The sequence below is a fragment of the Dermochelys coriacea genome, chromosome 8 (genome assembly GCF_009764565.3).
Source record: "Dermochelys coriacea isolate rDerCor1 chromosome 8, rDerCor1.pri.v4, whole genome shotgun sequence".
In the NCBI taxonomy this organism is placed as follows: Eukaryota; Metazoa; Chordata; order Testudines; family Dermochelyidae; genus Dermochelys; species Dermochelys coriacea.
In genome coordinates this window covers 85,266,604-85,293,018 of record NC_050075.1, presented here as the reverse complement: position 1 = coordinate 85,293,018, position 26,415 = coordinate 85,266,604, and the positions used below count along the sequence as shown (strand labels likewise).

Genomic DNA, 26,415 nt, shown 5'->3' with positions numbered 1-26,415 from the left:
GCTGGTCATTCATGCAGGATCAGGCAGCCTTGCACTTGTTATAGCACTTTTCTCTTCTGTGCTTTATCCACCATATTCTGCCCCAGGCAGTACAGGATCAAGTCCCAACAGAATATAACAAGGAGGGTATACAATTTTTTTTAAAAAATCAATAAATCATGGAAACATACCTACTCCCTTCCTGCAAGGAGTGCAACAGCAATCCGGATCCGATTCCTCAGGAAGATCAGCACAGTATGATGAAGACTTCACAATACAAAGTATTATCACTGCAAGCAAGAAATTAAACTCATCAAAAATCAAACCACATGCTGCCTTTCTACATTGGTGGTTTCCAACTTGTACTTTACAATCCTGGTCATGAATGCCAAGAACATGCTATGCTAGAACATGCTTGCTCTCTCTCTGACTGCAAAGGCCAACTTTCAATCCCCATTTAATACATTCTTGGGAAATCCCACAGAAGTTGCTAGCCTTGTCAGATGACATTAGTATTTGTAATTTACAAAGGAAAGTGGAGCATTGCAATGTCAGACAGTTCACAAATATAATCATCTATTTAAAACATAGTCTGTAGCACTTAGCATAAAATATCATCATTTATCCTTAATGCACTCCATTAAAGTAAACTTCGGCTATTCAGAAACAAGCATTTTTCAATGATTAAACTATATTGCTGCTAATTTGTAATCTGGACATAGGAAAATGAATACAACATAGATGGACATTCAGCCTTTTAATTAAGAGAGCTTGATTCTGATCTCCATTACACTGGTGCCATGCAGAAGTAATTCCATTGAAGTCAATGGCCCAGGTTTATACAGGGCAAGCCAGCATCTCAGTGAGGTACAAGGAGAGAATAGGGACACATGGTACAACACTAATATTCTCTGGGGGCATTACGTTAAAGAGATTCACCTCAGCAACATGTGGTGAGTGGCCCCCATTAGCTCACTGACCCAGACATGCAGGTAAACAGAGACACAGCACATAGGTTTTATGCAGCAGACTGCAGTTTTGTTAAATCAGCTTAACGATGGGGTCAATGGTACCCCAAGCCTTAGCAGGCAAAGCAAGGGTCCAATGTGGGAGGACATAGCATTATGCCAAAGCCACAAAACCTGGAGTCAGGGAGGTAAGGGAGACAATGCCTAAATCACCCCCTGGGATCAGACAGTTAATGAGATCCCCTATCATCCCCCTGGCTCAAGGGCATGAGAGCAGAGATGGGAAATGCCTCCGTCTACACTAGACCTAAGAGACCACCCTACCCCAGCAAGACCAAACTTGGCCAGCAGATGCCAGAGTCCTTACTTATGTTTAGCCCAGGATATACCCCACGCTTGACACTGCCACAAAGCTACAACACCATAAATGCTGTGCCCACCAAACCAGCCACCCTATGCTGTGAGGAAGTTAAAAAAAATAATCTTCTTGTATCAGCCAATTTTGGTCCGGAGAAAAATTATTTCCATGAGGGCTGATCTGCCTAGGCCACAGTATGCAGGAAACCCCAGTTCTGCTACCCTCAGGCCCCAATAACTACCCAAAGGGAGGGTGTTGCTTGGGCACTTGCCAGTGGGGGGTGAGTGCAGCTGCCCAGTCATGGTCAGCCCCTCTCCTGAACTGGCCAGTCATGCAGACAATGGCCCACTCGGCACTCATTCTACCACTCCCCCCCCTTCCTCCCTTTAAACTGCACGTGGTACCGATACAGAAGGAATGATACATGGATGAGTGGAGAAAGGCAAATCCCCTCTCCCCTGCAACCTGGCCAGGACCCCAGTGAGGGTCTTGCTCTCTGCTAATCAAGTCAAACCCTTCTCCATCACCACCACCAATAAGACAAAGGGGGACATCATAAGAAGAGTGGTATTCTACCAGTTGTGCGTTTTCCACATTTGTTAGTAGTTTGATTAGACCAACTTCTAGGCCAGATAAACTAGTAATCCTGAAAACGCACAATATAATAAAAAACTTTCACTGCACTGAGATCCCAGAAATATATCTAAAGGAAGATATTTATTCAGCATCTGTAACAAGGGGTACTTCATAGGCACAAAACAGCTGATGATTCATTCTCCTAGTTAAGCATTTACAGAGACTAATTTTAAAAGGCACTTACTAAATGCTAACCATGTTTGCCTCAGCTGCAGGTACACTCTGAAATCAGTCTGGAAGCCAATATCATATATCGTGAGGTCAGATCCAGGTGTCCCCTTAAGATGATCATACTCCCAGTAACAATGCCAGATACCTTTAGAAAAACAAACCAGTAAGAGCTGAGTGTTTCTGAAGAGTCTTTAAACATGAATGAGCCTTTGGTTTTTTTGCCTTCAACATGCCATACAGGCAAAAACTACAGGTAATCATGAGACTAGTGGCTTATAAACCCACATGAACAAAAAAGAAATCATGGTGCAAATATAGAAAGCCTAATCCAGCAAGCACTTATACATGGGTGAGTAGCCCCAAGGCAATACACACCGGGTGGTAAACACTGCAAGTTCAGGCATAGTAGAAGTTTCTTTAAAGAAAAAAACCCCTCAATACCCTGTCAAACCTACCACAATATTCCCTGATTAGTTAAATTAATTGGCAGTAATTACAGATTTCCTTGTACAAACATCAACAGTAAGAAAAAAATCTCTCTGCAGTTTCTCGTTAGAGAGTGCAGGAGCTATCACCTACCATATCCTATAATTCCAATCACACCAAGGATGAAAATCCAGAAGAGGACCCCCGCTGTGAACCTCAGGAGCACAAGGAAGAGCAGGCTGACAATCATTGCAATGAACAGACCACTGGAAAGACAGAAGATATGAACATAAGGGAAATAGGCATGAGCATCGCTCTTCCTTGCGCATTCTATTTACTGCAAAAGGAGGGTCACTCTTTCACACACTACAGAATGACAGGTCTAAAATTTTATTCCAAACTCCTTTTGAAAGTCTAATGAGTGGGTGAGTGTTTTAAAGTGTGGATACCATCAACTATTGGAAACCAGTCTGTTGGGCGATAAGTTTCTAGGCAGTATGATTACATTTCATAGACATATTTATAAATGATGGGCCAGCTCCTTAGCTGGTGTAAACTGGCACAGCTTCATTGCAGTGACTGTGCTGATTTACACCAGCTGAGGTTCTGAGTCAGTGATGTCTTCAGGCCGTGGATAGGCAAGAGTAGAGAAGTGTCAAACTGGAAGGATGTGTACATGTGTGGTTAGTTTAATTGAGGTTCTTAAATAAGAACATCCTTTTTAAAAAGTAGATAGGGATTTTGAATTTGAGAATAAAACACTTCCCTTTCTATCCTTCCAAACAAGTCATGTGTAGTGCATCGGAGTTGGGAAGAAAATGTGCATTAAAAAGAAAGAGATAAAAGCTGACATTGGCAACAACATATCAGCAGTGCAATTGGGAAAAAACAGCTACCCAGTGAGTGTCTTCCTTTACCCTACTCAAATCAGTGGTAAGGCAGTGTGAATTCTGGGTTCATTCCCAGCATGCAAGTCACAGAGGGGGAAAAAAAAACAATGATGGCTGTGTAAACTCTTTACCCGCACACAGGTATCTGACTGTACAGCCATAGGAGATAACGGCCAGTCTCCTCTTACATATAATCCCAACACGCAGTCAAGTGGGACACACCAGTAAAATATTTCATTTGGTGATGACTTTAGTAGAAGCCGAAACAAAATAAATGATTACGAACCCTGGACTTTGAAGATGTACCCACTGAAATACAAAATCCATAACCATTAATTTAGAGTTTATTTAGTGATTGCTCTCTGAAATGTCCCAACTCACTTAGCTGGTTATCAAAGATGTGAGACTGATCAGACTCAGGACCACATGACTGCAATGGGTAAACCATCTCTTTGGGCTTGTAAACCTAACAACTGTGCAGCAAACAGTGAAAAAGAAAGAGCTACAGCTTGCTTTGGAGATCTCTTTGCTGTAACCTGCACAAGACGTTCATAAAGCTCCTCTCGGCCCTTTATGGTTACTCTCTTCCCAAAATTCACTCAATGACATCTCCTGCTTCCTCATTCAAAAATTTCCTCCTCAAAAATAGCTGGACTATTTGGAGGTTGGGGCCCCAATTTCTGTGTGTGTGGTAAAATGCCCACATTTCTTGTAGATCTACCACAGACTGATGTGAGGCTGTAGTTATAGATAACATAGCAGGATTAGCCTCACATTGTGTATAAGAGCTATGAAAAGTGCATGATACAAGTATGTGATAAGAGGAGACTCTTGAGTTTAAAAGTAGTATATCAGACATACACTAAATGAATAGTTCTTCTTCATTCACACCTGGGAAGGTACAAAGTGTAGGAGTCAGGAATATCTGTAAATAAACTTACATTAAAATCCAATGCCAGGAACTGGCATAGTCTTCAAAAATTTTCATCCCGACTGATCTTGCATCAAGGACATTATTAATACCACTTAAGCAATACAGAAAAAAAGTTTAGTTTATATGGGATACTACAGATCTTATTTAAGCAGCAAATAGGTCCTTAATGTACTAACAAAATATAAGTTATGCCACAAACCATTTTTAGAACATGCCTTTATTTGTAGCATTTGTTTTTTCAGCAAAACAGAGTTTGAAATGTCATTGCCAGTAATAAAGTTACATGCTGTAGCTCAGGTTTTGTGCATAAACAAACATCAGTCACAGTAATATTTGATTGGGAAGGAAATTCCACTGAGGGTGGAAGGCCCCCCAAACTGTTAACATTCGTACAGCTCTAGGAAAAAAAATATAATAAAAAGCTCTAAATAACATTAGTATCAGCAGACGCAATAACTTATTACATCACAAAAACATCGTCAGCTGGTAGTAAGATCTGCCGTTAACCCCCAGAAGCCATACAATAGTGGCTCCAATGTTACCAGTACCAAAGACGAAAAACAAAACAAAACAAAAAAAATGCATAGCAAACAGTAACACAATAACCTGTCCAGAGGGGAATTTTTTTTCCTAACCCTAGAATAGTTGCCAACATTAAAACATTTTCCTAGGACAATGCTAGGAAGAAATAAAGCTAGGGCTTAATGATAGCTGGAGTAGGGGGCCTGATAAATTGTGGGGTCTGGAGTCAGCATTGGTGAGGCAAGAGAGGGGGCATTGCTAGGTTTGAGGGAAAGGAAAGGGGGTGCCCTCTGGTCCCAGTCTGAATGGGGACTTGATGGAGGTTGGAGAAGCTGCTCTGGGCTAGCAGTTTCCTCTTCTCCTAGTTCAGGCCCGGCATGGGAGATGCTAGTTTTTTACCTGGAGAGGCTTGATAGGTTCCCACATGCTACCAGTCCCACATCATTGGCTAGGATACCCACTACTTGGGACAGGTATTAAAAACCAGAGAGCAGACCTTCAGCTGGTGTAAACGGTCATAGCTCCATTGATGTCTATGAGGATCTGCTCCCAGGACTGTTGACAGGAATAGCCTTAGTGGGTGCCTTGTCTCCTCAAGCATTAGGATTTATACTCCTTGCTCTGTTTGAAGCTAACCTTTCACAGAGAGAACTAATAAAATAACAAAACCAAGCTGACAATCAGCCACAAACACACCTCCAAATTAAATGGAAAAGGACTATAAAAAAAAATCCTTTGCTAGTTTCCTCACACAGAATTTTAAAAGCACTTCATTACAATGTCTCACTTGGTTTATTTCAGTCTTTTACTACAACTGATTTTGATATATTTTCTACCTATACATTAATTCATTGACCCGGAACATACACAAAAAGTATCACACAAATGAAAAGCACGAGAGGAAGGAAGAACCTACTTTGCAGCTTCCCTGAGATCAGTTACATTTCTTGTTTTCCCTCTTCCATCTTTGAATGTCGTCTGATTTGCCACCGTCAAAATCCCATTCTTCGTGGAGAAGTCAGGAAAGCATCTTTTAAGAACTGTTAAGTAATGAAAACCGTGGGTAAAAACATACATTTATTTATTATCAAACTCCACTTTAAAATTATGGGGTTTTGCCATCAAGTTCGTGCTTTGCTGTGTGTAAATCATTTCAGATCGGTAGTGAGGCCCAGATCCACAAAGATATTCAGTCACCTAAACACCAGATCTAGTCCCAGTTTTAGGCACCACAGCAATCCAAAAAATCCCCTCTTGCCTGCTGCTTAACCTTGTAGTCTACACTCATTTAGCTCCTAAATTTTCATTGTAGAAGTTCCTTCCCTGCCTAAATTTCTGCCTCTGGCCATGCGCACTGCTATCTCCCTGTAGATGTCCAGACACCTATCTCCCACCTAAGCCCCAGCACAATCCACAAATCAGGTAAAGTTACACACTCCCCAGCCTATCTCACCCTGGGGACCCAGTGTGCTCAGAGGCCATCTACCAGATCAGACCAGAGAAGGAGGAGGTGGTAGTGCCGCTATCACTGCCCACACCATAACTTCTAGCCCTGAGGTTAGAGCACTCACCTGGGAGGCCCAGGTTCAATTCCCACAGCAGCATGAGGGGAGGAAAGGATTTGAACAGGGATCAGAAAAATGCTTTAACTACTCAGCTGATATATACTGATGTGGGGCTCTCAGTCTCTCCTGTTGAAAGCTGTTCCATTGTGGCTAAATAATTAAACACTCCTTGGAACAAGGGGACTCTGGGATTAGCACTGGAACCCAGTGTATGTATTCAGAGACACAATGCTCCCTTTTTACCCTGCAGAGCCTGTACAGCTATAGAAGGTTAGATCCTAATTAGACTCATCTAAACTCCAAATACAGGGCCGTATCATGCCCTTACTGCAGCTATGCTGTTAACCAAAGACAATAGGGTTGCTTGCCCACGTGCGTAATTTAGTCTGCAGAGTCCTCATTACCGGGGATGACTCATGAGGCAGAAAGAACCCAGCTTGACTTTATCTCGGGTTGAGTTTTCAAAGCTGGAAGTTAGAAAAAAACATCTTTATACTTTTATACGGTGTAACATTGATTTGGCTGTCACTGACAGTCAATGCAGAGCCTCATCATGACAGCACCAGGATCTCCTTTCAGAGTGGAGTTGCACTTGACCAACATACACACCAATCCTCTGCTGAGACATGTGCAAAAAGTATAACTACTCACAAGGCCTGCTTGGAATGATCATCGAAGGGCAATCTTCATCACGGATCACTTGAGCAACAGACTAAAAGAAAATAAACCCAAAAAGAGGAATTGAGGTATACAATGCAGAACAAATAAAACTCGCTCAATCTGAGAAATCTTTACAATCAAGAAAATTTCCCATTTTCCCTCATTTGTGTCTTAATCTCTTGGCATGATTTGACTGGTGCATGTGCCTGACACACACAGGATGAAAGCAAGAGACCTAACTATCCTTGGACAGTCATGGATCAGGAATAAAATATGCTTCTGGCTTTTCAAATGGTAATAAGATAAAAACAGAAGGCAACAGACCTGCCTATGAACTAATGGTGCTTCAGCAGGTGTTTTTGTCTCTCATAGAAAAAAAAGTTTGTTATAACATAATTAGTACATTTAACTTCAGGCTGATGTTACAGTTGCAAGGTGCTCTTATTGTGGGAAGAATATTAAGGTATGTTCAAATGCAAACCCATGGTATTTCAAAATGGTTGCCTTATTGCAAAACTGGAGTAATTCCCTGGCTAAAAAAATTGAGTGAGAAGCTGCAGGTGACTTACTATAATGCCTGCTAATTCAGACATAAAACTCTCTAGGATGAAGGGGAAATTGTTAGTACTAGTCGGAGCTCTCCTTCTCCACTGTGAATTATTGCAGCCTAAACCTATATACTGGAGAAAATTGACTTCTCTGGGTACATTTAAACTGCAATGTAAGCCCGGGCTTAGAGTCAGGCTTGAGCCCAAACCCCGCCTTCAGTCTACACACAAATCTATCAGTCTCAGGCTCAGACCTAGGGTCTTAAGATCCTGTTGGGGAGGAGGGGCCAAGCCCAGTCAAGCCAGGACCCAAGTTTGACCCCTTTTACTTTGCAGTATAGATTTAGCCCACCCCCCAACCCCAGTCCTGGGAGTCTGCCAATAGTATCCCACAATGTCATGGAACAACTTCCTTTCTCCTCTCTAGCCCAAGAATCTTCAACTGACTCCAGTGAAAATGGACGCAACCCCTGCCCCACTTGGTGCACTGCAGGTTGGTGAGTCAGTGTTAACCCTTCCATCCACTTCTGACGAAGCAAACTGCAATCACGCCGTCGGAAAGCCTTCTGTGCTTGCAACAGAGGCTGAACAGAAACAGTCTTTTGCATAGCACATTGCTTTATGGTCACAAGAGCACAGCCAGATTTTGTTAAATCTCTGATGAGAGGCCAGCACAACAGTGGGCATTTGTAAGAGTACCAGGAATGATCATGCATACCAGCAAAGAAACTGGCACTGTTGCAACTTTACTGCACTAGTGACCAGTGCATGGAGTGGACTGAGTGGCTCAAAACTGAGTACGGGAAAACCAGGGACCAGAACTGCACCTTGGGCAACTCACCGAAATCATGCCTATTTTATGAGGAGTTGGACCAGGTGCTGGGCACTGCTCTGAGCACAGAGCCAATGGTGGTGCACAATGACCTGGTCAGACGGGATGGCTGATGGGGACTGATGGAAGCCAGGAGCAGGTGCTGAGTGAGGACAGTAAAGTCTGTTCCTGAAACCAGCCCCAGAAGAGGTTTCGGAGCTGGAGCAGCAGCACATCCTGGGCCCCATACTCGGAGAAGGTGCTTGATGCCCCGCTCCGACAAACAGCCCACTGCAGAGCATGCACTAGACAAAGGAGGGACAGAAGCTGTCCCTGAGCGAAGTGAGTTTCTGGCTCCATTTTTATTTTATTAATACAGTAAATAGGAGGAATTTCCATTCTATGAACCAATGCAAAAATGCTAGGGAGTCTGGTATATGCATGGTTTGACTCAGGTCTGTGCACTCGAGTATGGATGCCAGAGCCACAGGTTTACGGCCAGGTTGGAAAATTCTTAAGGTAGGGTTAACAGTCAGTGTAGATGTTCAAACCCTGGGTGCTCTAAACCAGGGTCAGCTGACTTGAGTCCCACAAATCCTGGGCTTACACTGCAGTGTAGACATACCCTATAGCACCAAAATCCACAGCATGGAAGTCTGCAGTTATTTTTCACTAAACTGAGCCTTCAGTAATCGCTTAAAGATTTGTGGATTTTGTCTGATTAGCAGATCTTAACTCTTGACAAACTCAAAGCTGAAATACACTTACAGAAGAGCTCCTCTTTGAGATAATTTGGCATAGCTCCATTGATTTTGATGGAGTTAGACCGATTTATGCACACTAAGGATCATGTATTGTTAAAAGCAGAATGTATCCCATCTACACTTATGTATATATACGTACCTTCCAAGGCTTATTAAAACCAGGTTTGCAGAACTGCCTGTAGTACTCCCAATAACTTTTGTTATGTCTGTAGGAACCTTGCATGTCTATGTATGTTGCAAACCTGTCTGGGCACTTTGAGACACAAAGCTGTAAGGAAAGAAAAAATGCATAATGATACACTTGAAAAAAAAAAAAAAAAAAAAAAAAAAAACAACCCTCCCCAAACAACCCACTCATTCTATCAAAACAGCAAAACAAAAAAATGGCCATCTATAAAAGTGCCCTGTTTTATCAGATTGTCTGGAGCAATGCTTACTGTAGCATTTAGAAAGGGACATAGTCATTTGTCTATTGTTAGAATCTCTAGATAAACACTTTTGAAAGCTTTTGATTGACCATTTCAAATCTCTCCCCAAGTTCTGTATCTCCCAACTGCTCTGCCTCCATATGTCTTGGTGGTCTCCATACATTCTGATATCCATGTTCAGTTTTAAGTTTGTTTTTTTTAAAAGATCTTATTGAACATTCACAGGAAAAAATCCTCAGAAAGGCCTTGATCTAAGCACAGACAGCCGTGTACATGACAGACCCCTAAGCACAGACAGCCATGTACATGAATATGCTGGTGCGGCAGCACAAGACACGTGGCACAGCACAAGACACTGACCAAATGAAGGGGGCATTTGTACCAAATTAAAGCTGTATTTTGCCCTTTACCCAGAGTTCCCACAGGTATCAAACAAGTCAGGTGCGCATGCCAAGGCCAAAATTCACATCTCCCCAACTAAAGCCAAAGTAAGCAAGATGTGTGTGAGAAACTAAGAGCTGGGAATGACTGGATCCACCCATGGGTAGGCTGCTATTCAGATTCATGTATGGAGTAGTGGCTGCTGCTCCAGCACACACTCTAAGCAGGCCTTCCTGACCACTGGGTCCATGATCATGCTCTGCCCTCCTCAATGTTCCTGTGAGCCCGCCACTGTGGCACAGAATGGCTTCAGAGAGACTGCACCCCCTGCAAAGCTACCCTGTCTGGACCCCTTCCTCTTCAGAGGCTTACCATAGAAGGAAGTTAATTTCCCCTCAAGGGCATAGCATACAAGTGCCCTAAGCAATTATTTCACATTATGAACATTTGCGGGAATGTCCATTGAAAGGGATCTTATGCCATAGGCCAGGACCTGGTGGGTGCAAGAGTCTAGTGGACTAGCCATGGATCAGGAAATGAGGGAATTTGAATTCTATCCTTGTTCGGACAATGAATCGCTGTCTGCACATCACTTACTATAACCTCAGTTTCCCCATCTGTAAAACTGGCACTGATATTTGCTATGTGTGGGTGTTGCAAGGCAACATTTAAACATGGTCTCTACAGGCCTCTAAAATCCATAATATTAGCAAGGTCTGTCACTGGCAGCAGAAGTAGGAAGAGATCTCAGGCCTGCGCTCACTCAGGTAAATGATCGGTCTTGAGAGACCACCACATCCTCCTCTAAAAGTCACAGTATCAAGCCAAAATGGTTCTTCAGCATTTTCACAACAGCCACAGAGTAAAAACCTTTAATCTGAATTATCATCCAAAGACTAGAAAAGGTCAAAAACCGCTCCAGACCTGTTGTGAACCTGAAAATAGATAAATTAAAACACAACCTGTTTGTGACGAATATTCCACCTTGCTTGCCTCACATTAGTGATTACTTGATTACAGTATGAGTCCCAATCCAAGAGTGCATTCCATAACAGCAGTAGCATTGACCTATATATTTCTTAACATTATGCAGTGTTCCCTGTAACATAAGAGGCTGCCGCACAGTGTGCTAGGTAACAAAGTCAAGATCACAGCAGCACAAATCAACATAGAGATTCATTTAATATCCTACCAAAGTGACAGGACCAGACTATATTACTTGGTTTACACTAAGAATTTAACCTGGTGTAACTACATCGCTCAGGGATTTTCCACACCCCTGAGCAATGTAGTTATACTGACCTAATCCCCAGTGTAGACAGTGCTATGGCAACAGAAGGGCTTTTGCCATTGGCATAGCTACCGCCTCTTGGGGAGGTGGAGTACCTACAATGATGTGAGAAGCTCTCCCATCTGCATAGGTAGCATCTTCACGAAGTGCTGCAGTGGCACAGCTGCAGTGTTGTAAGTGTTGACAAACCCTCAGTCTCTGTCTACACAAGCTACGTATGCCTCTCTTCTACTGGGATACTGATCACTCCTTCTTGTCAACTGTTGAGAACAGGCCACTTCCACCTTAATTGAATTGGCTCGTTAGCACTGACCCCTCACTTGGTAAGGCAACTCCCATCTTTTTGTATGCTGTGTATTTATACCTGCACTGTATTTTCCATTCCATGCATCTGATGAAGTGCGTTTTAGCCCATGAAAGCTTATGCCCAAATAAATTTGTTAGTCTCTAAGGTGCCACAAGGACTCCTCGTTGTTTTTGCCAAACCAAAGGATTACTTAACATTAAACAATCACATTGACCGCTACCAATTCCTCAGAAGGCATGCAACATGTCTGGACAAACAAACACTATTGTCAGTAATAAACAAGAAAATATGCATTTTTTAAAACATGGCTGGTTTGGAAAAATCTGTGTGCCAGTCAAAATGATTTTCTGAAATATGGCTATAATAACATGTACTAACTACATTGCTGCACAGTCACTCGTGCTATATTCATGACGACAATTAACCAAATCCAGTCACACTCACATTGGGAATTTTTTCAACTCTAAATCCAAAACAAACAGTTCTATGCATTTCTATTTATTTTCTCCTGCCCTTCGTTAACAATATACACTGAATCCACTACACTGTATACTCCACTACACATGTATACCACACTGTATACACGCTATACACACACTGCACTCTACAATATGATCAAACTATAATCTACAAAATGCAACTAGTCAATCAAATAACTTCTGTCAAGTTTTAAGCAGCAATAAGCAAGAGGCAGTGAGAATGTTTTCTCCCTGTATTTCACTTACCTGTGTTGTAGGGCACTGTAGGTTTATTAGCACTATTGGGCTGGCACATTTCAGAATGTTAAAGTAAAACAAAATGGTCTTGTTCCTATAGAGAAATAGGAATAAAAACAACTATTTTAATATGTATAGATGTTTATATACTATGTTTATGACCAATAGTACTTGCATACTATATATGGATTTACAATGTACACCAACAATTTTAAATACTGTTATCCTAAAAGACTACTGCAAATCCCAGGTGAGAAATGAAAATCAAGCAGAAACTGAAGTGCCCAAGCTTAAGTGTATGTTAAGTCAAACTGCTTTGTTTGATGAGAAGTCATTCTGAGGAGTGTTTTCCTACACAGGAGCCTTAGCTGACATCCACTTATTCTTAGAGATTACCCAGAACCCGGCTCTAGAACTGGAAGGCTATCGCTTTACATGGCAAACCACCTCTTCATGCTCTGTAGTTCACCTGCATAGGCTGAATGTATTTTGTACATACAGAATATGAAGTTACTACCAGCACACAGCAAGCTGTACCAGCTGATGTTTTTATGTTAATCAGAAGGTGGCACCAAAAATCAAACAAGAATGTTTTGTTGCTCAAAACCTGAAGCAGCTGCCTGGGAAAACAGAAACACAGCACTTGAAAGGGACTCTCACAAACCCAAGTACTAGTCAGAAGTAAGGGCGAGACTGTGGCTGGCAGTGCATGAGGGGGAAGGGAAAAGAAGGGGAAAAAGCCTTCTGACCCTTCACCCTTACGCCAGGGCTAGGCACAATGTGGCCAGGGCATGCAGCTACTGCAGTAGTCTTGCATCAGCGGAGAATAGAGCTGGTCGGAACATTTTCATTCCAATGTGGAATGAAAACAAATTTTGAAATCTCAAAAGTTGCTATGAAACGGAATTGTCGCCCTGCGGTCAGCTCTAGTGGAGACCTCCTCCAAGGGGAGCAGGTATGGACAAGGCCATGGTCCCACCCCCTCCACACTAGGCAGCAAAGTTAGCTGGGTGTGAGAGGACTGCATGCTGCAGCCTTGCAAAACGTAATGGCAAATCCCCTGCGGCATGCAATTCCGACAGATTCCCCCATTGCAATACAGCTATCTCCCACCTCACTGCATGGCTTTAGCCTTCAAGGCCCACTCTTGCCCATAACACGTAAGTGTTGCAAACGGTAACTCCCTGTGCAATTGGGAGTAGCTCATCTGGCCTAACAGTTTAAAAGGTCAGGATGTTTTCACTCACACACGTTCAGTCATGTACTAGTTAAGGAAATAGTCATACACTCCTTGCAAATATAACTCCCAATCCTTAGCTGTTATTTCTTCAAATCAACAGAGTAACATTTTGGGCTGAAATATCATAGCTCTGTAAGAGTTCCCTGGGAGTATGTACCCTTTGTGAGCTACTCAGTATAGCCCATGTCATTAACACATTGTTTTACTCTCATGTTGATGTGTTTGATGGCTGGTGACATTAACAAGAGACAACAAAGATTAAACGTGTATGGCAGAGGAAAGTGGCCACATAGCAACAGAGATAGAGAGAGAGAACACACACAATGGACAACAGAAAATGGGATGAATGCAAAAGAATCCTTCTGCTTCCTCCAAGGGGCGGAAAGCCCCAGCCACCAATGTCACTACCTGTTTCTGCTTACCTAAGCCCTACAATGGGTCATGTATGTGTGTGTGTTAGAGAGAGAGAGAGAGAGAGAGAGAGAGAGAGAGAGAGACTCTCCAGATCCTGCTTCCCTACTGCTTTGCACAGGCCCATGGAAGGGTTGGCGCCCGGCCCAGTTGCCTCTCCTGATCCCCCAAGGACTCTGGGGCAATTCCTCTGGACAGTTCTGCCTCCCTATGCAGGGGAAGGTGGAACTCTTTTGGCCACTTCTCTGCAGCTTTCTCCAGCTCCATGCAGGAATCTGCAAGAGCAAGTGGCACAGACTGCCTCCAAACTTCTCCTCTGCTCCCTTCCCTGCCTTGGGAGGGGACACTATCTTGGGCATTCCTCCACACCACTCCCTATCCCCATGCAAGGGGCCTGGTGGAAGCCACTCTGGTTGGGGCTTTGGAAATTTGCTTCCTCAGTTCCATCCCTGCAAGCTGAAAGGAAAGAGGAAAAAGAGGCAGCAGAAGAGTTGTATCAGCTGTGGGCTTTTGGTTGCTGCTTGCATGGAAGTGGATTTAATATCAGTTATAATTAAGTGAGGGGTGTTTTAATGCAGACTTTAAAAAAAGGAAAACCTTTCCTGTAATGTGGTTTCATGGCTCCAACTTCGGTTTTCATAGAAATAATGTTTCGACCCATATAGCTCTTTTCATCTGCAAGTACCTCATAGATACTAACAGATTAACTAATCCACGCAGCTCCTCAGATGAGCTAGGAATTGCCACCCATGTTTAAGAGATTGGAAAATAAAGTTGGGTTAAGACACTAGACCAAGGCCAAAGAGGGATTCAGTGTCAGAGCTGTCTGTCTCCCAGACCTGAGCTCAGACCACACATCCCTCTCTCTAGTAGCATAAAGACAGCAGGTAGCTAGCAGCAGACAGCGAGAGCTTGCTCTTGTTACTTTCAGCTGCTGTTTGGTACTTAGCATCTCCTCCCCAGAGATGAACATAAAGATTTCTCAGAGGGCATATTAGTTAAATATCCTAACTTGAGCAGTCAAACCAGTGGCAGCTAATCAGAGTCTTCACCTCTTATAAAGACACTTTAAAATATGGCTCTCTTTGCACTTAATGGCACAAGCCATACTTCATAATAGTATTTTACTATTCAGTCTCCATACTATGCAAACAGCTGCATTACAGTAATAACTCAGGTCTAAATTTCCACTGATCAACTGAGCTTTTCAGAAACCTTAATTGGAATAAATACAGTAAGGTGGGGGTGGAGGTTGCTTCTTCTCCAGCCTCCCAATTGAATTCCCAGGAGGCAGAGGGCTGATGTCTTGTTTCTCATGCCTGCCTCATGAGAAATAAAGCCAGATGATTGCTCTGAGTACTCACTCATTTATGGTGTCCTTCTGGCCACAGAACTGCCCAGAGCTGTCAGTCGGATAGACCACCTTCCTGGGGTCACCATGTACCCAAGCTAAAAACATATAAAGAGAGAGACAGGTCTTTTAACACCATATTCCAAGTATCCAGCAGGAGCCTGCTAATAATTCAAATTCTCTAGCAATTAAAATGCACCACCTGTCATATACTATTTTAACTTCTCCCAATAGCTACTTAAGACAATTGATTTTCCTTAAACAGTAGATTTCTTAATGAAAAAATAAAATAAAATAAAATAAAATAAAATATGGATGAATCAGTAAAACATTTCTCTTTTATCCTTCAACACACATACATCTGGGTTATGGCCAGAATATGAGGTAATGCACTTAGAAAATAATGGTTGTTAAAAGGAGAAAGAGGAGACATTGCAAAAGCTTTGTTGGCTTAAAGCCACACTGTACTATGGAGCTAAACCTCACAGACCAAACTGAGCCTTTGCTTATACCCACAACCCCACTGAAACAAATGGGGTTATATGGGTGTGCGAGAAGGGAAGATTTGGTGATGACAATCTAGTGGACATCAAGTCCCATTAACAAGGGATGCAAACCCCCCTTTCAGGATATAAAACCTCTTGCTCAGCTCTCAGCGCTGTGGCTGGCTATGCTGATTTGTTCAGTACGTAGAAATAGAGACACAACTGTACAAGTACAGAACCTCAGCCTGGACTGGAGGATGCTGCTTCTATTCCTTCCTCAACTTCAGGTGAGGATTTCTTGCTCCTGAAAAATCTCATTTCTCAAACTGTTTATTTACATTAGCATAATCCATTCCCATTCAGGACCTAGTACACCACTAGGAAAATCAACATTAGTATAATTTTTTTTCTAAGCGATACAGTTCAGACCTGACTAATCTTCACAACTCCCCAGTAAGCTCTGAATAATTTTTGACTGCCCTTGGTTATCACAATTTCTATCTATATCCTCCCCATAACAAAATAATCAGAACTTCACCTCACATTCTAAATATTACCTTACAAGTGCAGGATGGTGCCAGGATATTAGCCCACACAGTATGCCCAAATCTGGCTTACTAATACAACTGCTGCAAAATGTGGTTGGCTTTAGTTTTATTAACTGTGATCATTCCCCAGTCTTTTCTTTGCTCTGGAGTGTGGAGAGGAAGCTATTGCCATTATGATTATTTTTAGCCCCTAGTTTCCACCTCTCAGAGTGTACACTGAATGTCAGAAGCCACTTTAGGCCCTGATCTATACAAATTACTTTGAACTTGTTCCTCTATAATTGCCCCACTTTTCTGTTGATTTTGTGGTGCTAAATTTAGTCACACTAGAAATTAAATCTTCCTTCAGGTCATTGCAGTAGCAGGGGCACTTAGATACAACGGTGGTGGGTGGAATAGAGAGAGAACCTCCGCAAATCACAGAACAGTACATGTAATACTTATCCTTGCAGACTATGGGCTAGATCTGCAATATACCCTTCATTGACTTTAATATATCTGCACTGCTGTATACCAACTCAGAATTTGCTATGCATCTTTCACCCTAAATCATTTTATTTTCTGACAACTCTTGGTTTCTGGATCTTATGTAGTTTTTAAATTCATTTTAATATGTCTCAATTACACCATGTTTTTTAGTTTGTAAAATAATCTGCTAGTTGGTCTCAAATATTTTCTAGCCATTCAAATAAATTCTGTCTATGTTCTCCCTTATCTATTAAGGCCCAGATTCTGCAATGTACAAAAATTCTGTACCGGTGAGAAGTCCCATTGACTTCACCCAGTAATGTGACCTAATCTATTAGACATGATCTTCCTTATGTGAATCCATATAGTCAGTCTTTACTACATAAGATGTATATACATTTGGCTTGTGAAATAATCTAAATTTTGAGTGAGTGGTCTGTTTCTGTGTTATATTGTATGCCTTCCTCCTTCGTGACTGTATGACAAGAGAGTGTTCTTTAATATTTTCCTGCATCTCATGCAGTTAAAAGACAAGGCCAAATGGATCAGTTTCTCTGCTTACATCAAATGGATTTAATCCCTTATTTGTATGCTCTTAGATGGGTTTTCTTATCAACCTTTCCACCGCCAAAAATTACTTTATAAAAGTATTTGAAAATTACTAAAAGAAACCATTTGTTCCCTTCTTGACTGTATTTTCCCTCACACTAGCATAGCAGGAGGCAGCATGGATAAAGCCTGTCAAATCAGATTCAAAGTAGTGCTGAGATTTCAGTAGCAAAACTTCTGCATTGTATAGATAATCTGGAATTATCTGCTACTGCCAACAATATCCCCTTCCTAGGTAGGATATTTTATCTACAATTATTCCCCCCCCCCCCACACACAATTAGGAAAAAAAAGACAAAAATTGCAGTATAATTTTGCTAATCATCTCAGAACACCATTTACACACAGAGAAATCAACCCTCTCCCCATTGCTCAGCAAAGACCAGAGAGCTGTAAGGAGGCTGCCTGTGATAGCAGGGACTGGGTGAAAGCCCAGAAGTCTACACAGCAATGAAACAGCCACGCAGCCTGAGTCAACTGGCATAGGCCAGTCCACAGGTTTTTGTTTGCTGTGTAGACATATCCAGAATTTCCTGTGCCTAGTGGCCCATGAGGCAACCCATTTTCCCCACTGCTGTCTGTCCAAAAGCAAAATGTTTGACTCCATCATAAATGGTCTCTGTGATGGCAGCTCCCTTTTTGACCATCCTGCAACAGATCATTCTTTGTCCTCCTTGCCGTAAGGATCTTTCTTACCTTTACAAAGCATCGATTCATAGATTCCAAGGCCAGATCACCATTGTGATCATCTACCCTGACCTCCTGTGTAACACAGGACAAAGAACTTACTCCAAATAATTCCTAGAGCAGAGCTTTGAGACAAATATCTGATCTCGATTTAAAAATTTCCAGTAATGGAGAATCCACCACGATCCCTAGTAAGTTGTTCCAATTGCTAATTACCCTTACTGTTAAAAATGTGCATCTTATTTCCAGTGTTAATTTTTCTAGCTTCAACTTCCAGCCACTGGATCATGTTGCACCTTTATGTGCTACAATGAAGAGACCATTATAAAATATTTCTTCTCCAGGCAGATGTTTATAAACTGTGATCAAGTCACCCATATATGAGCTCCTTGAGACTATCACTACATGCCTGTTTCTAATCCTTTAATCCTTGTGGCTCTTCTCTTAACCATCTCTACTTTATCAAGATCCTTTTTGAATTGTGGACACGAGAACTGGACACAGTAGTCATCACAGTAGTGCCAAATATAGAGGTAAAATAACCTCTCTATTTCTATGTGAGATTCCCCTGTTTACGCATCCAAGGATTGCATCTTTTAGCCACAGGGTCACACTGGGAGCTCATGTTCAGCTGATTATCCACCACAACCCCCAAATCTTTTTCAGAGTCACTGTTTCCTAGGACAGAATCCCCTATCCTGCAAGCATGGCCTACATTTTTTGTTTCTAGCTGTATACATTTACATTCAGCTGTATCAAAGCAGCTTACTCCTTGCTTGCACTCAGCTAAGCAATCCAGAAGGCTCTGTCTTCTTCATTATTTGCATCTCCCCCATTTTTTGTGTCATCTGCAAATTTCATCGGTGAGAATTTTATGTCTTCTAATTAAGCTTGCAGATGACAAAAATTGGATACTTGTATGCACTGAAACATCATTGGCAATACAATAACATACAAATAAACAAAGTACATTTGGTTCAGTATTATCCTTACTGTTTTATCATTTCTCATTATCCAATGCCCACTGAAGTCACTGGAATGACTCTCACTGGTTTCACTGGGCTTGGATTAGGCCCTTAACTTACTAATTCTCCAAATGTGATCCTTTGCAATGGGCTTCCTGTGCATTAGTGGGAATTAGTGAGGTACAAGTGCTGGACATTTTGCTCATACTTTTGTTTCTGCGAAGTATTCTGAACTGTATTTCCAGTCTTTGGGGACTCTTGTCCAGTTGCCTTCATCCAGTTGCCCTTACCTACTGATTCTTGATTGTAGCTTTCCTACAAGCCTAAGGCCTCAGTCATATTGAGGCACTAAACCAGTGTTGGATGAACCTGGTTTAAAAAAATACGGTAAACGAGCTTTTCTATGTCAACATGTCTATGTCAGCTCTCGTCAACTTTACTGGGATCAAAAGTGGGCCCCTTATCTAGAAAACAGCTTTAGAAAACAGATTTATCTGGGTTTGCTATAAAATTGGTTTCCTTTAGATTGAAATCATATCTGCTGGGTGGAAGTAGGGAAAGTACATCTCAACTAATTTTCAGAGAGAAACCGAGAAGAATTGGTCTGTTACAGAGAATGGAGATTTAATATTTGATTAATATTGCAGCAGAAAATAGAAAAAAAAACCCAACTATTACTTTCTTTATGAGTTAGAACAATGATGGGAAAAGAATCCCATAGGATAAATATTCCATTTCCTATCCTATTCAATGTAGAATTGTACCTAAATCAGCAGCCTCCATTGACAGTGAAAGGTTATTATCATGATTAGCCTCAAAGAGTAGTGTTTGAATCTTATTTGTTGCAGTGCCCTACTGGTGACCAAATATCAAGTACTAAATGAAATGGAATCCAAGTATATAGAACTTTTATGCCAGCAAAAGGTTGTGCGTGGTCTGATGCTTGTAAAATCACACAGTTTGAATGCTGGCATACACAGCTGGGCTGAAGCAAATACATCAACCAACCCAGCTGAGTTAGCCGTCAGTGTAGCAGTGGGGCAGCATATGACACAGGCAAAGCAGATGACAAACAGGGATCCACATTCAGGATGGCTGAAGTTATGTCATTATCCTGTCACTGATATACACAAGAACAATATCAGAAATGGCTAATGTCTATCATTTTAAATGTTTATCAAATACATTTTTTTTTGGCTGTATGGTTGAGTCAGTGGATGTAAATAGTGGAAAACTCCTTGTCAAGGAGAAACTGTGATTAGCACAACTGTTTCCACTGACATTTAAAAAATAACTGCAAATCTGTTTAGCTTATCTGAGTCATTCCCTCAACAGTGTGCTTTTTGGGAATACAGACTTTCATATCATTATTTTGTTTCCCTTCAAGGTATGCTTTTAATGTTTTAATATTGGAAGAACAGGCCTACCCAACTGTGCTTATGGCTTTTTAACACAAACAATTTACAAATGCAGTGAAGCAGATAATAGGACATATGATACTGAATTTGTAAACCCATGCTGATGACACTGCTGTTGCATAAACATTCCTAGAAGCAGGACTACTACATAAGCAACATATTATTCACTACTTCACAGGTAGTCTACCAGCCCAGTGGTTAGTTCCCAGTTATGCCGCTGAACACAAATCAGAAGAATTCTGTTCTAGAAGAATAAGTCTTTCATAGCTGGAGCTATAGAAATTCGGGGGTGGGGAGGGAAATCACATGAAGAGCAAGGCACATCTTAGATGAAGAACAAGCATGATGATCTCAAGTTCCCATTTAGACTCTAAATCCATCAATCCTTTACTAAAAGACAAAATTCTGTTAAAATGTCAGAAGAATTTATAATCATGAAGTGGACTCTTGAGGGTAAGTTTTACAAAAGTTATGCAGATGGTTTACTTTGATACACGATCATAATTCTTGGCTTGGCTAAGCGCAATAAAGGATAAAAACATCATTGTTCCTTTAATGTAAGAGCGACATCTGGAGAAATTTGCTATTGCAAATAATAATGTTGCTCTAAGAGGATCTGAACTACACATGGTGAAGCTATTGATTGGAGGTGGGGCGGGGGGGAAGTGATTTCTCTTTCTACCAGAAACTCTTCAGGAGGCTGATCAGATTAGTATATGAACCACACTTCAGGAGTAAATCTAAATCATACTCAGTTTTGTTCCTTTTGAATTACTCCATCCTTTGACGTCTTGAGCTCTTTCTATGATAATTCATTATCTGTCCTTCACATGCATTTTGCTGAATGAAAACTACCATAGATTGTAGGCGGTCTGATAGATTTTTTTTTTAAAGTCTCTCCCTGATAAGCCAAAAATCCCCCAAATAAATAGGAAGGACTGAATTAGTTCTTTAAGGAATAAAAATTTCATTCAATGTTAAATTGGTCCTCTTTTTTAATCTATCAAGGCTGATTCCCGACTCTGGCACTTTGAGTGCAGAAGGTGAGGGCTCGCAAGGATTTTAAAAATTAATACTGGCCACTCCAGGCTTGTATTAAAGTCCCAAGGTTACAGCTTCTTTCTGACCTTGGACAGGTAGATGCTGCCACCACCCAAATGCAAAAAACCCCCTTTTTGGAACCCAGAATGGCGCACTGGGGAATTCCTTCTTGTGGGGTACCATCAAGCCCTTTCACACACCCCCTCTGGGGAAGAGCTGAGACAGAAACAAAAGAAATCAGTTGTTTTATTTTAAGGTAAATTTTATTAAAAACAAAAAGAAGAAAATACCTTAGACTTTTTTTTTTGCTAGATCTTAAAAAAACAATTACAAAACTTAAGCATCAAGATAGCTCTCTTGAAGTTCAGCTTAAAGGTTACAAGCAAAACAAAAGCATTTGGGGGTTTGCACAGAGGAGTCCACAAGCCATTAAGAAATAAAAGAAAAAACCTAATAATGTTTTTTTCATAGACATTCCCTGAACTACTTACATATCTGGGGTTTCAGATAAGTAAGTTAGAGATATGATTTGATGATTTGTCATACCTGCTTTTAAAGCTTTTTACAGCATTGTCCCAGCCCTGTCTCTGCTCTGTCCCCTCTCTCTGGAGAACAGACAGACAAAGGGAAAATTCCCCCCCCCCCAATTTTAAAAAGTTCTAGCTTTCCCATTGGCTCTTTTGGACAGGTGCCCACTCCCTTTCTTTTACCTATGCATGCAGTCAGACTTTTTAGACCTTTACACGTAAAGCAAGTAGAGAACAGCTACCAAGAGGGATTTTATAGCTAACTGGTTGGCTGGGTGTCATAAAAGGGAGCTACCCCCCTTTCATTTATCGCAAAGCTAACATAATTATGGCAAGGAATAACTCATGTAATAAATATTTCTGTTCAGTATAATCATTCAACAGCAAGCACCACTGAAGCAGGATGGAGATAGGATATTATCATAAATCACTGAGTTTGATCTTTCAAGGAGATTTGATTACCTTTTACCCAGACCCCACACAGCCCTCTTGAAACACACACCAAGCCAAGTTATACGTGTTTCAAGAGGGCTGAAGTGCATGTCTCGCTGAGGCCAGTGGGAGTTGTGCACACATAGCTGAGGGTAGAAAGTGAGCCACAGATTTTCAGCCAATAGCAGCTCCAACTGATGGGTTTGAGTTAGGGTTGTCAAGCAACTAAAAAAATTAATTGCAATTAATCACGCTATTAAGCATGTACCAAATGTATGCATTTTTATGTACCAAAAAAACCTGCATTCAGAAATAAGATAATATAAAACTTTAGAGCCTACAAGTCCAATCAGTCCTACCTCTTGTTCAGCTAATCACTCAGACAAACAAGTTTTTTTTACATTTGCAGAAGATAATGCTGCCTGCTTCTTGTTTACAATGTCACCTGAAAGCGAGAACAGGCATTTGCATGGTACTGTTATAGCCGGCATCGCAAGATATTTACATGCCAGATATGCTAAAGATTCACATATCCCTTCATGCTTCAACGCATTACAGAGGACATGCGTCCATGCTGATGACAGGTTCTCCTCGATAACGATCCAAAGCAGTGCGGACCGACACATGTTCATTTTCATCATCCGAATCAGATGCCACCACCAGAAGGTTGATTTTCTTATTTCGTGGCTTGGGTTCTATAGTTTCCGCATCAGAGTGTTGCTCTTTTAAGACTTCTGAGAGCATGCTCCACACCTCATTCCTCTCAGATTTTGGAAAGCACTTCAGATTCTTAAACCTTGGGTCGAGTGCTGTCGTTATTTTTAGAAATCTCACATTGGTATCTTTTTTGCGTTTTGTCAAATCTTCAGTGAAAGTGTTCTTAAAACGAACAACATGTGCTGGTTCATCATCCGAGACTGCTATAACATGAAATATATGGCAGAATGCAGGTAAAACAGAACAGGAGAAATACAATTCTCCCCAAAGGAGTTCAGTCACAAATGTAATTAAACGCTTTTTTTTAATTAAACGAGCGTCATCAGCATGGAAGCATGTCCTCTGATGGCTGAAGCATGAAGAGGTATATGAATCTTTAGCGCATATGACATGTAAATATCTTGCGACGCCAGATACAACAGTGCCATGCAACAGCCTCTTCTCACTTTCAGGTGACACTGTAATTAAGAAGTGGGCAGCATTATCTCCCGCAAATGTAAACAAACTTGTTTCTCTTAGCAACTGGCTAAACAAGAAGTAGGACTGAGTGGACTTGTAGGCGCTAAAGTTTTACATTGTTTTGTTTTTGAGTAAAGTTACGTAACAAAAACCTACATTTATAAGTTGCACTTTCATGATAAAGAGATTGCACTACAGTACTTGTACGAGGTGAACTGAAAAACACTTTTGTTTATCATTTTTTACAGTGCAAATATTTGTAATTAAAAATTATATAAAGTGAGGATTGTACACTTTGTATTCTGTGTTGTAATTGAAATCGATATATTTGAAAATGTAGAAAAAATCCAAAATATTTAATAAATTTCAATTTGTATTCTATTGTTTAACAGTGTGATTAATCATGATTCATTTTTTAATCACGATTAATTTTTTTTAGTTAATCGTGTGAGTTAACTGCCATTAATCAACAGCCATAGTTTGAGTATTTCCTTTCTTTATCCAGCCAAATGACATGTGAAATGAGGAAGCTATTCTCACATAGTCAAGAAACCAGGGAAATCAACTTTTTTATTTCTATAATAAGCCAAAGGATAGGAGATGCTTAAGGCATAACTCATGACAGAGAACTGATTTATAATCTATTTTCTCTTCATATGAACTTTATTGACTCTCATGCATTTGGAGCAGGGCTGGCCTTTGGAGTAGGACCCACGCTAATCCCATCTTTCATTTAAAATAAGAGTAAAAAGAATGATGAATTACAATCTGAGGACAAAGAAAAAGCAGGCATCATGTGGGGTTTAGATTTGGATATGTAATAGGAGTGTTCAGATGCAAAAATTTGAGTTCACCCATCACTGATAAAAATAGTGGCCAGCAACAAAATTTGGGTCTGGATCCATGGTTGGATTCCAAACCCCACAATGTTTTATACCTAAGCATTTGGTTAGAAGTTATTTTTTCCTAATAGGATTCTAAGGCGTGTGCAAATGTACCCTATACGGACAAATTCACCACCACACACCAAACTGATCCCATTTTCTGAGGCCACAGAGTCAGGGAAGAGAGGAATCTGGCCAACCAGTCCTCTTTTGCCTCCCTCAGCTTATTTACATATTTCATGCAGAACATGATGTTTGGAAATGGCATATGCACAGCTGCCATGGAAGTCTAGCCAAAGGATTAAGGGAGATTTGTGCAGTGCTGGAGGGAGATTGTACAGGCTGGCAGGAAGATCTGAATGTACAAGAATGCTGCACAACTACAAATTGCCAGTGCTTGCCTCTGCCTCTCTCTGTCTGACAACATGCCAATACTCTGTCCAACACAACATCCAGAGTAGGGGTCACTCACCTGTCAGGGGAGTGTTCACGTATTAAAGAGAACAAGAAATGCTCCCATGATCTGAGCCCAGCTCCTCCACTCAGGCTGTGTGTCTGAGATGTGAAAGAAGGACTGGAACAGAATAGTAACACACCAGCTGAGCAAATAGGGGGCAGGAAGAGCTGGTGGAACATTAAAGGGGGAACAGGGAAGTAAAATATTCCAAATGTGGGATACTCCTGTTTCAGGTGGAAGGCTTGGCAGGTCTGTATGTGCAGAGGGCAGTCCTGTTGCTGTGCCAGGATTTAGCACTCTCTTTCTGCCGCTTTCTGACCCAGTTCTGTGATGACACATATAATATCCATGCTCAGACAACTGTTCCTCATGTCTATTGTAACTCTGAGTGGAGTTTCTCTCTCTCTCTCTCTCTCTCTCTCTCTCACACACACACACACACACTCGCTCGTCAAATGAGTGCTGGTACCAGCTTGGAATGAAACAAGAGGCCAGTGAGGTACAGACAATGTAACTGGGCAATTAAAGTAGGGGCAACTAGGATCGTAGCATCACTCTACAACAACTAGTACAAGCAGCAGGATCAAAAGAGGAGGCAGAGATGAGATGAGAGAGCATATGCAAAATTTCATTCAGACGCACTTCAGTAGCAGCAGCAGATACAGACCAGACAGATCCCCATCCAGAAGAAGGATGCCATCTATGTTAAGGAAGCATCATAGTCTGACCTGTGCAAGGAAGCCAAAGGACTGCATACAAGCTAGTCTGAATGTGACAAAATAATGCATGAATTACAGTTAGACACACCCTTCTCCCTCACCCTCTGTCCACTACTGTCCCTCAGGAGAATCCCACAGCTAATGAAACCATTAAAGTATTGGATCCATGTATGATACACAGGCACAGGACCTGTATTAATAGCTTATTAGTTAACTCTTTGCCCTTATACAGATTTTTTTCCATCCATAGATCTCAAAGCCCTTTACAAAGGTAGGTATTATCTTGGTTTTACAGATAAAGAAACTGAGGCACAGAGCAGTTACGTTACTTGCCTGACGTTGCACAGCAACTTAGTGACATAATCATGAGTGGAACACAGGTCTCCTGCCTGTCAGCATCATGCTCCATTCATTAGACCACAATTGCCTGTTATGGGGTCAGTATGTGGTGCTACCTTTCAACTGCAATGACTCCCTTGACTGTTATTGCTTGCAAGTGTATTCACTTTATTTCCTTCCCTTTCCCCCTTTCTGAAAGCATGATGTTCCACGAAGGGACAACCTGTATGTGTGAACAAGGGAATGAACACACACACACACACACACGAGCACCTGGAGAGAGAAGAAGCAACATCTTAACTA

The 26,415-nt window shown here is 41.4% G+C and overlaps 1 protein-coding gene across 1 annotated transcript in view; it reads right to left on the bottom strand.

Moving 5' to 3' along the window:
- SLC44A5 (solute carrier family 44 member 5) overlaps window positions 1-26,415 on the bottom strand; it is a 189,986-nt gene that overhangs the window by 34,161 nt on the left and 129,410 nt on the right. Inside the window, 11 exon segments of the mRNA XM_043491317.1 lie at window positions 171-187; window positions 189-246; window positions 248-269; window positions 2,126-2,257; window positions 2,692-2,804; window positions 4,370-4,453; window positions 5,801-5,924; window positions 7,101-7,161; window positions 9,372-9,500; window positions 12,365-12,449; window positions 15,371-15,455. Coding sequence (XP_043347252.1) covers window positions 171-187; window positions 189-246; window positions 248-269; window positions 2,126-2,257; window positions 2,692-2,804; window positions 4,370-4,453; window positions 5,801-5,924; window positions 7,101-7,161; window positions 9,372-9,500; window positions 12,365-12,449; window positions 15,371-15,455 — 910 coding nt within the window.